At 40.4% G+C, this 13,226-nt stretch overlaps 1 protein-coding gene across 8 annotated transcripts; it reads left to right on the top strand.

The window, feature by feature from the left end:
* The first annotated feature begins 41 nt into the window (after nucleotides 1-41).
* On the top strand, nucleotides 42-13,056 carry HNRNPH3 (heterogeneous nuclear ribonucleoprotein H3). 8 transcript variants are annotated; one of them, XM_081189791.1, is made up of 10 exons: nucleotides 104-245; nucleotides 8,369-8,487; nucleotides 8,995-9,133; nucleotides 9,660-9,844; nucleotides 10,193-10,279; nucleotides 10,914-11,029; nucleotides 11,658-11,793; nucleotides 12,301-12,381; nucleotides 12,466-12,555; nucleotides 12,759-13,056. In XM_081189791.1, exons 2-10 carry the CDS (start codon nucleotides 8,373-8,375, stop codon nucleotides 12,833-12,835), a joined length of 1,026 nt encoding a protein of 341 aa, XP_081045917.1. In that variant the 5' UTR covers nucleotides 104-245; nucleotides 8,369-8,372; the 3' UTR covers nucleotides 12,836-13,056. The 8 variants fall into 8 exon arrangements, with proteins under 8 accessions (XP_081045921.1, XP_081045919.1, XP_081045917.1 ...); XM_081189792.1 differs by having other exon boundaries at nucleotides 107-245; nucleotides 9,660-9,799; XM_081189795.1 differs by lacking the exons at nucleotides 8,369-8,487; nucleotides 8,995-9,133 and having other exon boundaries at nucleotides 42-146.
* The last annotated feature ends 170 nt before the right edge of the window (nucleotides 13,057-13,226 follow it).

Here is a 13,226-nt window from a genome sequence, read left to right as displayed (position 1 = left end):
GCTGTCGCCCCATTCTCCTCCGCGGCGCATGCGTCACGCTCTGCACCTAGGCGACGCGAGCGAAATTCTCGTCCCCGGCGCCGCGTCTCCTCGCGATACGTCCGCCCGCGACGCCATCCTGTCTGCCTCAGCTGCGTAGCCTGCTAGTCAGCCGCCCGTTAGGCGCGCTTCCTTGTTCTTTTGTGGGGGAGTCTCAGCCCTGCTGTTAGCGCCGACCGCCTGGGGAAGTGGGTGAGGTGTTGCCGGTGAGTGGGGTGGCGGGGGAGAGAGGTCGGGCAACTCCGTCGCCGATGCGCCGGGAAAGTACGAGCCGAGGTGGGCGGACCCGCCTTCTCGGTTCCCTGAGAAATTCAGCCTTGGGTCAGGTGGCGGGATAAACGGGGGAGGGAAGGGAAGGGTTAAGCGGTGGCTTCCGCGCGCGAGAGAGCGCGAGGGTTCTATTCTCTCCGTCCGCCATTTTGAATGTGGCGGTGATTTGGCGGGGGAGGAGGGGGGGAAGAGCGGAGGCGGCGCGCCAGGGAGGCGACTGGTTCGCCTGCCGGAGGCCGAGGTGCCCTTCAGCCTGGAGCTGGCGCTCGTGGCCCAACGGCTCGCCGCAAACGGCGACTTGGCAGCTAACAGCACTAGTGCAGCCAAGGGAGCGAGGGTAGGGACGACAGATCAACGGCATCCCGGGCCTGACAAAAAGAGGCACGGCGACGCCTTCCTTTGGCTGTTTTAACCGGCGGAGATTCACTCTTCCCCTCCCCCCCCCTTTCTGAGAGCGGGCATTCTTTGATCTGCCACGCCCCCTCTGCCCAAGGTAGTTTGCGCTTGCGCGATGGGTCTGTGCGTGTCGGGCAAGGATTTGAGCGTAGTGTTGTAGCGCTGTTGATAGTTGGGGGGAGTTTCCTGTGCCGGCTCTCCCGCCTCGCCATGCTCACTAATGACGAGATGTAAAGAGATTGACTGCTCAGCTGTTTGGGAAAGATCCCCATTGTAGTCCTTGGGAATTACATCCGAGAAAACGCATGTAGTAGCATTTAAGCTTGGGTAAGAGGGTAAATTTCATTCATCACTCAGATTAAACCAGAAAGCGCTAGTAAAACTAAGGCTATATCGGTGCAACGTTGCAACCATCACAGTTAGTGGCAATACCGTACTGAAAGCCATTGTGATTTAAGATTCATAATAAGTGCAGGGGTGGCAGTTCTTCGTTTTGTCTAATGCAGCATATTTCTGTGTACCAGCCAAAATACACTTTGGTTGATTGTACATGAGCCATTTGACCTAGGTCATTTCTACAGCTAATCTACTTTTGAAAACAGAAATAAGGTAAAGGATAGAGTAGGTAATGTAATCGCTGTACAAGACACTTGAGATACATAGCTGCTTACATGGACAGATTTTGAACATGTTCAAAAATGACAGTACTAAAGTCATTTATGTCAAGAAATCATGTCTTTGTGTTCATGCCTACATAGGTTCTGTTACAGTTTTGGGAAACATAGCTTCTCTCACTTAGTTTGGTTACCTATAGTGAATATTAATATATCTATAAAAGATGGTTCCAGGGCAATTAAAAAAAGTAATACCTGTTTTCCCAAATGATACATATCTTTCATGCAGTGGGATTTTTTTACAGTGGGAAGATTTCCAAATGCGCCACTAGATAACCTAGGCTGTAGTTGGATGCACAGTTTGTAAGTTCCATAGAACACAGTGAGACTTATGAGTAAACATGCACAGGATCATACTGTTAGTTTTCTCTAATTTAATCGCATTACTTTGATAAATAATATTTGGCTTAACTACTGTTAAGACTATGCAGAGGTCTTCACGTAGAAAGTCTTACTTTTTGATGTCTGAAGAACTTTCTCAGCTTTAAAAACTTTCATACACTAGCATGCAAATGTTGTTCCATGAGAGATTACCTTACATACTATTGTGCGGGATCATATGGCAATATATCAATTATCTTGTTCTGTAAATCTGGTCAAATTTCTGTGTAGTTCAGAATCCTAGAATTAAAAATGAAAAGCAGACTAATGCCGGTAGGTACTAAAAGAGGGAAATGCTTACTAGTGTTGTTTACTAGTATCTCCATTTTGCTCCTGTTTACCATATTGCAATATGGACTCTCTGGCTTATTGTAGCCAAATTCTAAAGTCTCTGGATGATTCAATCACTGTTCTGTCCCTAGGATAAAAGGAAATCTGCACAATTCTGTGCACTGCAGGTTATTTTAAAGCACATAGTGGAGGCTACAGGTTATAGTGGTGCTGTTTTTGACAGTATTACACTGTAGCAGCTTAGGTGGATTTTTAGGATTAGCCTGCAAGAGAACTTTTTGAGGGGAAAAACACCTGGAGTTTCATACTGGATGGTTGTGGTTGTTAAAGATAAAGCTCATCTTTCATCTTTTTCAAGCAGGAAGCATAGGAAAGATGCACCCTTCTTTTCCAGAAGAGGTATAATCACTTCCAGACTACAAGACTGATGTTCTGACAGCTTAGACAGCAAGCATGACAACAACCATATGTTTGCATAGGAGTAAATTCCATTTAAAACAGTGGGATTTACATCTAAATAAACATACAAAGGATTACACTGAAGAGATCAGTAGATGTAAAACGCAAATGAATAATAGTCTGGGGGCAAAGGTTGATGGGCACAATATAGAATTTGGTGAACTAGAGTTATACCTTTTTCTGAAAAGGTAAGCCATGCACCAGGAAGAGAAGGAATAAAGCAAACATTGTTAAGTACAGAGTGGGATTTTCATAAAAAATTGAATTGGATAATTGGAACTTGCAACAAAATGTTGCAGTGCAGAGTGTTCCAGCCACTCTCTTCCACCCCCAAATTTTCCCTTCCCAGCAATTGGTCAGCATTCTCTACACAGTTTATCTTCCCTGAGGTGGTGGTAGTGGTTTTGTACTTTTACAAACCTCAGGGTTTTTCTGAGGATACTAATACCTCCCTTGGGTAGTGCTATTCTGGCTACATAAGGACCAGTACTCATAACACTGAGAACACTGTTAGTTTATTTTTAATGTGATGTTAATTTTAAATGTGTGAATACCTGCAAACTGCTTTGAGGTGGCAAAATTATCTGAACTGAAATATTTTAGTACAGAAAAACATGCAATAAATTGCATATAGTGTAATCATAAAAATGTTTACTGAGAAGTGAGTCCCACTGAGTGTGGGAATGTTGAGGGTGGCAGGGGAGATATATCGTTTATTAATATCCTTCCTAACTTGCGCTAGAAAGTTTCTTCACTTAGCAAAGTCTTCACTTAGCAGAGTGCATTCCCTGTCTCACACAGCAGAAAGCTGGTTGCAAACTCATGTGAGTTTCTTAAGATAATAAGCAATTCAGTCTGGCTTGTCCAGATTGAGATATGTTCTAATATTCCTGGTAAGACCCCTTTTGAATCCTTCATAAAAGAATAAAGACACCACAGTCTTATTCGTAAGTAACAAAAAGTAGTTTTACTCATGATCAGGCAGAACACAGTGTGATCCCTGAAGGCAGGCTTTAGGCTTAAAGTTACAAACATGTACAGACAAGTTTACCCCATATGGGAGATAACCTGGGGAACTGCTGTGGCAGCCAGCAGTCCAGTCCAGGTGATGCAGGAAGCAGGCAGGACGAACAGGAATGTCGAAAAGAGGAAGGTAGCAGCATGACTTGGCTTTTTATCAGGTCTGCAGAGGTCATGCCCACGTACTAGTCACATGCAAGGAAGGATGCTCCAGGCCAGGAAGCTTCAACTGGCTGGACCAAACATTCCCTTGCATGTCCACTCTAGCAAAACAAGGAATGTTGTACTTGACTGCTCCCAGTGGATTGCATCCCACATTGAGTTCAGTGTAGCTCCATTAAGTAGTACATATAGGATTGCAACCTTACTGTGGTTAAGACTGCAGTCCTGTCACTGAGACATATTTTTGAGTAGGCTCATAAGCTTTACTTGAAAATTATTTTTATTGGAATACTTCTAAATATTTTAAGACATGACAATTCAATATTATTTAGATTTTATTTAGGCCGGGGAAACAAATACATTGAAAACAGTTAACTTACTAATTGTAGATTGCTTGAAGAAAAATATGTGCTTCCTAGGAGTTGCAGCTGGAAAAAGTTAACCACTGTTTTGATTTTAGAATTGACTCTTTTTATATGCATTTCAAATGGACTTGTGTTTTGTTCATTCATTATGTCACTAATTGTTTTGTGAAACAATGCATTTTTCAAAGTGGAAAACTTTCAACAGAAAAATATACTAGTGGAAACCTTTTCTATTTAAAAGGGAAAAATTCCAGTTCACCTCACTAAGTACTTAAGCGTATTAGCATTGTGAGTCCTAAACAGAACAGGACAACAGAGGATTGCGGGAAAGAAAGGGTTTGTAACCTAGGAGTACCAGTTCTTTTCTTCTGCTCCTCTGTGTTTATTTTTAGAAATATTTAAGCTATTATACTTCTGTTGGTTTTTATAACTGATAGGCACTTTGCAGATCACTTGTTGAAAAGCTGGGTAAGAAACACTGTAAGCAAATAATATATGACTCCAACCCCTAGGATTTGGAAACAGTAAAGTGCTTTCCCAACATAAAAAAATAAAATGTAATAGTGATAACTTATTTCTTTGAGCTGGTGCGAAAGAGCATGTTATTTTCAACTGTCCAAGAGTAGTGTATCCAAGTCAGGAGTCTTCTGTTGTTTCAGAATGTTTTTCAGCACCTTTACCAAACTGGGACTGAGGTTTTATTCCTTTTGCTGCATTTACTTTTATAATACAGTATCAGCCAATTGGCTGAAGTGAATTTGAGTACTTACACCTAATCCCACCCCCAAGGATTCCTCCGTCTGTATAATATGCCCCATTGTGAGCAATTAAAAAATCTAGGGCTCACCTTGCTCTAATGAAAGATGCAAAAAAAACTGTTAACTGGTGCTATTGCTGAAACATGTGAAGACTGAAGGCACTACCACTAGGAATACAGTCCTGAGCAAAATCTCATTGAAGGGGTACTTGGTCATGGGTTCAAATAAAGGTCCCATAAAAATCTGTAAAGGGTATATTTAGCTGCCATATTAGAACAATCTTGTTAGAATAGTTAAGTTGGGGGATATTCTGCTCATTTTTTTCTCCATGCAAACTGAACCATGGTTTGTAATAGAATACTGAGCCCTGAAATAGATTTATGGGGAACCATGGAGTTGTATCTATCTGTTAGTGGAGATCTGGAGATCTATGTGCTCTGGCTATATGGAGCTTTTAGCTCTGTCCTCTCCTTGCTGCATTTTTTGATTGATTCAGCCTTTGGAAATCAGAAAACAGTGCAAGGAGAGAGTCTAGGAAATAAGAGAAATGGAGGGCAGGATATGTATAGCCGTCTTCTTGGCCACTGCTGCTGCTGTGCAGAGGAGCTGGTGAATAATCTGTTGATATTGTGGGTCAGTTGAGGTGTGAAGAGGTTCAGAACTGATTGACTCTGTGTGTCCATAATCTGTTGGATAGGTGTTTCCCAAAGAACCACTCCACTTTCATAGTGACCTTGTACTTCAAGAAGAATTTTTTTTAAAGCAAGGTTCCCACTAGTTTGTGCTTTGTAGAACATATCTGTGCTATCTTCTTGCTTCATCTGGCTGTGTGAGGCTAGCCTATTTTATGCAGATCTGCTGTGGTTTCATTATCAGTTGGCCCCTGTAGATTAAAAGTGATTTGTCCACCAGAAAAGAGAAACGCCTAAATGACCAGTACAGGTCACTCCCTGACTGCTTGGTTATGGAAATTTAGCAGAAACCACTGCAGGGTTATTGCATAATTTCTGGCCAGACTTCATGTAGAATACTGTCAAGGCTCGTATGTTATGCTCTGATGGGTATGGAGAGAGGAAGACATTTAGGGTTAAGCTAAAGACCCATTTGGCTGTGGTTAGGAGGCTTCCAGTATTTGTTGAATCACTTGAGGCTTCCTGATGTGAAACTGACAGCTTTGTCTCTAAGGCTATCCCTGCCCCTGGACCTCTCTTGGTCTGGATACTGGGAACAAATGGAAGGATAAGTGTAATGTTAATTTACCACTTGGGAGGCATTTCCTGCTTGGGTTGCAAAAGAATGTGTTCAAATGGGTCTCTAAATAGTTTTTCACCTTCCATGTGGCTATGTCAGACTTCAGTTTCAGATCCATAGTCTCCTAATGTAGACAGAAAAGGAGACATAGTAAGTCATAGACATGAAAAATAATTGCAGAGAGTCTAAGAAGGCCTCTGCAGTAAATTCCTTAATGAAGGGTTTGGTTATCATGGGGTGGGGAGATATGAACGTAACTGCCAGCCCATTGATGCATTAGAGAATGTTGTAACTGGGATGGCTGAGAGGGACACCTCATGGGACTTCCATGGGGCAAACTCTTCTCTGGCGTCTGCTCTAGCAGGGCTGGTAAATTATCCCTCCCTAGGGTTGCTCCATTTCTTGCTCACTGATTGGTCAAAAAGGCTTGGGTTAGAAATGGGCATGATTTCCTCTCTTGCTATGGGGAGCACATGGGATTTTTAGTTTCAGACTTTTCTTCTTGTTCCTGCTGCTGAAGATTTTTAGAAGCTTTTACTAGAGGACTGAGGAGGAACATCCAATTTAAATAGGTGCTCCTGCCAGTACCTGATTGCAACATTCTCTTCCTCAATGATTGACTTTCTCAGATGCTGCAGAAACAGAGCAGAGGTTGGGGCTGGATTTGAGGTGCACAGGAGCAAAAGGCTTGCTAGCTGCAGAACTTGCCCAGTTTTGAGGGGAATAGATTGTAGAAATTGTATTGTTGCTGGAACAGCTTTGGCTTCAGTAATGGCAGTTGTGACTTTGTCTGCTTTTTCACTGTCTTACCTTTGCTGAATCTTTTGCTGTGCTGCCTGTTGGGATATATCCTTAGCTAAGACCATGTTCCCCATGAAAGCATGAGGTTCTGAGATGGCACTTGCAGTGTGCTATTTAGCCTCCCTGTGCTTAAAAGAAGGAATTTCTTGCATGTCGTCTGAGACCTTCTGTGTGCGAGAGCGAGCAGACCCAATAATGCCCCTTTCCCTCTTTTTGAAAAGTTTTTTCCTCAGATGTGTACAATGGGGAATTCGGTTCTTTGTTAGGAATTTTTCTTCCTCTCAGTGCCTGTAGTCTTTTTTTTTTAGGTAGTGGGGAGGAATGGAAGAAAACTTCTTACATTGGCTTCTGTAGGACTCCAGCCTTGCATCAGAGTCCTATCTGTTCTTAGGCAGGACTTGACTAAACTGGGGAAGATGTGCCTTCCTATAGTAGTAGAGTGAGTTTCAACCTAAATTAAATGGTTCTTGCCCATCAACTGGCAACTAATATAAAATTAAATTATTTTATAATCATTACAGCTTCTTAGTGAGTTGAACTACATCATTTTTGGAGAATTTATATTACATTTAAGGTTTTCATAGTATGCATCTCCAAGTTGCATCATGAATGAGTCCCACTATAGTAGTGTCCTTTCAGAATTTCCCAAAACATAAATGCATGTAGTTCCTAATTCCTGCCCTATTTACTATTACTCCATTTTTAAATTAATTTTATTTATTAAAATATACCTTACCATTTCACATTGAAAAAGTATGCATGGCAGCTTTAAAGTCCTGTTAAAAATAAACCTTTGGCTTGCCTCTCTCTACTTTGCTGTCATTCTATCTTGTGTACCACCACCCTGCTCCACTTTCCCAGTTTACTGAATTTTATCCTGTGCTCATTAACCCCCATGCCATTCCTGCTTCCCATTCACTGCCTCTCTTAGTTGTCAGAACTCCTGATTCTGGGAATCTCTACAGGAATATTGCCTTGGCTCTTCTAGCTAGCATTTGAGGGAGATGTGGAAGTGGCTTGTGTGCTAACAGTGGAGAGAAGTGTGCATGTAGTAGTCCATATGCATTTTAGAAAATAGTTCAATGGCTTAACCAGCCTGCAGCACTATGAATTAAAGAATAGCATCGATTGCAATGATTGGTTATATGTACTGATTGGGCCAGTGCATGGCTGAGCTAATGTGAGAGGTGTTGGGGAGTCATTTGCACTTTTCCAAGCAGTAGAATTTGTCTTCATAGATAGTGCATCTCTTTTGAGAACCTGAGGTATTGAGAGTAGATATGTGGCAGGCTGCATGAGCAGGTCATGCTAGTTGTACTGAATGAGTTCTAGACAACGGCAGTTGTAACTTATCACAGCATTATGCTTCAATCAATGTCTGAGCATGTTTCAAGATACTGCTAATGAATACAGTCCTGCTTAGGAAGGGGTGGGGGTGAATCATGATTCTCAAATGCTAAATTTGCTGTTTATGTTTTTTATGGTGTTTGATTTTAAACAGCAAAATGGACTGGGCTGGGAAACATAATGGTCCAAATGATTCATCTAGTGATGGAACAGTACGATTGCGTGGTCTGCCATTTGGCTGCAGCAAGGAGGAGATCGTTCAGTTCTTTCAAGGTAGCTCTAGTGTTAATGTCAAGTGACTTTCAGTGTTTCTATGTCTGCAAGATTGATATTTGAAATAGTTTAATTTATATTGACTATTTCAGGGGGGGAGGGGGGAATCAGTTTAACATTTAGATTGCTAATTTTTGGTATTCTGTGTTAAAATACTACTAATCAAGAGATTGCATTGGCAGTGTAGGATATAAAATTTACCCATTTAGATACCTTGCTATGAATCAGAATTTGGAGTATGTAGTTATTACATCATGCAGTATAGGAGGGCCTTTGTGATGTAGCTGTTGCTGTGTAGTCTGAACAAAGAGACAGTAATAGAATGTCTAAACCCATAAAGTTTAATGAAAGATCTTTAGCGTGTGTATTTGGGTTAGGTAGGGGAGGGGGAAGCTAAGCTATGTTCTTGCATTTGTGTAGATTTGCTTTAAGTATTTTCTACAGATGGGAATGTTTCAGACTTTAACACTCTTCCCCTTGATGGGGTTATTTGTCCTTGGGTTAAAGGGTTGGAAATCGTGCCAAATGGGATAACATTGCCGCTGGACTACCAGGGGAGAAGCACAGGGGAGGCCTTCGTGCAGTTTGCTTCAAAGGAGATAGCAGAAAAAGCTCTGGGGAAACACAAGGAAAGAATAGGGCACAGGTGGGGATGGAGAGTTTGGGATGGTGTTATTCGGGGGGTTGGGGGTCAGTTTTGCTTTTGGGGGGTTGGGGAGCATAAAGTAACTGGCTATTTAAAAACAACAACCTTACAATCACCCTAAGTAACATGGGAAGTATAGTAGATTTGGTGGGAGGGGGAAATGGTAATACTATGTAGATTGCTAAAATTAGGATATTTCAATTTTTGTGGAGGGTGTTCTATGATAGCCAGAGATTTTTCAAAGAATTTATTACTGGGGCAGGGGGGGAGTGTGATTCAGAAATTTGTTGTATTTAAAATGCAGTTAGAATTCTTAGACAGTAAAATATATAACTTAAAATGCTTGCTTTTGCATTTACATTTCCTAAAATTTAAGTGACGCTTGAAAAAAAAGCGTACACTTTTATTGAAAGTGTATCTAGATATAGAATTCAGAGCATTTGTGCAACTTGTTACTGTATTTTTTTACCAGACATCACATATGTGTATTCTTACTTTTGTACATTGAAAATCTTTTTTTACTCAGATATATTGAGATCTTCAAAAGTAGTAAGAGTGAAATCCGAGGATTCTATGACCCACCACGAAGAATGATGGGACAGCGACCTGGACCCTATGATAGACCAATGGGAGGAAGAGGGGGTTATTATGGAGCTGGGCGTGGAAGTATGTATGACAGAATGCGTCGAGGAGGTGGTGGATATGACGGTGGTATGTGTATCTAATGACCACAGGCTCTTGTCATTTTCACGTTCCTGACGTTTTGTCAAGAAATACAGAAATGACAGTAATTATAATACATACCAAGTCTGAAATCTGGATACCTATCAGTTTTTTTACCAGCCGTGTGACTAAAGATTGAAAAGGTATGGAGAGGCATCTGAAATGAGATTTTAAATGTGGATGAAACTTGGTTTGCATGTCTTTGAGCCTGACAACTTTATAAATAGAAGCTTGCTTATATATTTGATGTCAAGAGGTACTGATTATATGCACAGTGATAACAGCTGAATTTTAAAAAGACCATTTCATGGTATGTCCACTTCTTAAATCTCACAGGATATGGTGGCTTTGATGAGTATGGTGGCTATAACAATTATGGCTATGGAAATGATGGCTATGATGACAGAATGAGAGATGGTAGAGGTAAGATTTAAAAGTTTTATAGTATTGTTCCTCAACCATCAGGCTGTCTCACTGGCTCCCAAGGCAAAGAAAAAAGAACCACTTTTTATTAAGTAGGGTATTTTTTAGAGCTGAGGGGTTGTTTTGAATTCCTCAGGTTATTTTGAAGTTGGAGACATACTGTGCACTGCTTTAAAATTGTCAGTCCCAGCATGTGAGTACAGCGGTACCTCGGTTTTTGAACGTAATCTGTTCCGGAAGTCTGTTCGAGTTCCGAAACGTTCAAAAACTGAAAGCAGAGGCCTCAATACGGAAGCCACGTTTCCTGCTCAACTTCTGAGGCGCATTCGAAAACCGAGGCATTTATTTCTGGGTTTTCAGTATTCGAGTTCCAAAATGTTTTGACTATGGAGGCATTCAAAACCGAGGTACCACTGTGGTTGGAAACCTACTGTTTTACATGTCAGAATGGGGGGTGTGTGTGTGTAATTATTTGGCATGGAAGGAACCAAAAAAGTCCTAGTGAAAGTTAAACCAGAGTAGGATATTTCTAGTGTATAACCAAGTACAATTTCAAGGGGGAGTAAACACATATTGGGAATGCATGTGCACATCTTTATTAAATCATACATTTATTGAATCTTTTGCGTTTTAGGAATGGGAGGCCACGGCTATGGTGGAGCAGGAGATGCCAGCTCAGGCTTTCATGGTGGTCACTTTGTTCACATGAGAGGACTGCCATTTCGAGCAACAGAAAACGATATTGCCAATGTAAGCATTGTAAACAAATTTTCCTGGTTGAAACAAAGATCTTAAAAGTTTAAGAATCTGGTCTGACTCTTTAACAATCAAAGTAGTTCACTGTTGCAGCAGTAACAGATGGGCTCAACTTGAAAGTAGTTCCTGAAGATATGATGAAATTACTGTAATGCTCTAATGGCTATTTTTTTCAAAATAATTTATAGCAATTGAGATGCAATCAGGGTATTTTAATTTTAAAAAACCTTGGGTTTAATATAAATTATAGCAGCTGCAGCTGTAAATGATCTGAAATCTTCAAATGGGGAGAAAAATAACAGCTAAGCCGAATGTGGTCAGGGTGTACTAATAGATCACTTGATGACTCACAGTAAATCAGCAAGTGTTTCTGACTGTTAACTGTTAAACAATATCAACTGCAGTGACTATGTAGATTAGAAAAGATGGCAAATTATTTTTTAATGATAGTTGCTAAAAACAAATGAGTAAAAACTGAAGGTTTGCATCGTTAGTATAAATGCAGGCAGGAGTGTGACATCCCGGATAAAGCACGTGAAATGGTCATTATATGCTTAAGATAACTGTTGTTTCAATATGAGAAAGTTCCTGCAAGTGGTAACTTACTATTGCTCACTTTTAGTTTTTCTCACCATTGACACCTATAAGAGTTCACATTGACATTGGAGCAGATGGAAGAGCAACAGGAGAAGCTGATGTAGAATTTGTAACACACGAAGATGCAGTGACTGCCATGTTGAAAGATAAAAATCATATGCGTAAGTTATAGCAACCATTGGAGCTGTTGAAAGCTCAGGATTGCTGCCTTTGTAGTTCATTGAATATCCAAGCTGCTTGCATATTTTAGTTTAGTTTTAATTTCCATTTAACAGCTGATTTTTCAAAAAAGCCAAGAAAGGAAGCAATCTTTCATGTTACATGAAATGCTAACATAGACAATCCAGTATCACTTCTTTTAGGATTAGCATGCCTGAGCTTTACACGTCTTAAGAATGTTGTTTAAAAGATTTGATTACATCAGAGTTTTTAAAGGAGTCTATACTTGCAAGTATTGAACAAGTTGTTCATGAAGCCACATCTGCTGACCTTTCAACCCTTTCTTGAGTATCCATTTGTATGGAAAGGTGCTATAGTCTATTCAGTGTGCCAGGCAGAAAGCACTTTGTAAATTACTCCCTTGCTGCATGTACATAATTATGAATCCACATTAATTACCTTTTCAGTTATGGGTGTTTATTTCTTATGTTTGTTTATTTGTTTTAAAGAACATCGATACATTGAGCTGTTTCTTAATTCAACTGCTGGAGGTGGTTCTGGAATGGGAGGTTACGGCAGAGATGGAATGGGTATGCTTGATTTTACATTTTTAATTAAAACTTAAAAGATATCTAGCCTCTGGATATTCTAACAACAGTGAACATTTTTTCTAGATCAAGTTGGTTATGGTTCTGTTGGAAGAATGGGAATGGGCAGCAGTTACAGCGGAGGATATGGTACTCCTGATGGCTTGGGTGGCTATGGTAAGTCTTAAGTAGGTAGGCAAACGGTTTCTTTTTATAATGCAAAGGTTCATTGTCTTCTAAAGTATTTGTTAACATGGGAACAAGAATGCTGTATCGTTTGCATGCACAGAAACCATATAGAGAAAGAGTTGCATGCTAATGATGAAGTTCGTGTGTATTTCATTTTAAACAAATGTGGGGTAACTATTGTTACTTTCTAGGTCGTGGCAGTGGAAATAGCGGTGGATACTATGGACAAGGCAACATGGGAGGCGGTGGATGGCGTGGAATGTATTGAAGAGTGGCATTGTGTCTGTGAAACATATTGGAAGGAAACAGTACCTGGTCTACTAGACTTTCTTACAAAACTTAATTTCTTTTGTATTGAAAACTTTATAATGACTGAAGGAATGTGTTTTCCCATTATTTGGTAAGCAACAGATTGTGATGGGGAAATCTGTGTTCTGTAGGTTTTATTTGTTGCATACGCTGACTTTAAATAAATTTTTTATATTCAAACCACTGATGTTGATACTTTTTATACTAGCTGCTCCTAAAGGTATGTTCCATATTCCAAAACTGTTCATTTAAGATACTTGGTTCATTAAAGCAGTTATGCTGTAGGTTCTCTTATTGATGTAAAATAAAACCACCATCAAACTGGTACTAGTACATTTGTTGAGATTTGA

Source organism: Podarcis bocagei (genome assembly GCF_964188305.1).
Source record: "Podarcis bocagei genome assembly, chromosome: 4".
Classification (NCBI taxonomy): Eukaryota; Metazoa; Chordata; class Lepidosauria; order Squamata; family Lacertidae; genus Podarcis; species Podarcis bocagei.
The sequence above is the reverse complement of the archived record's forward strand: the minus strand, read 5'-3'. Positions and strand labels throughout refer to the sequence as shown.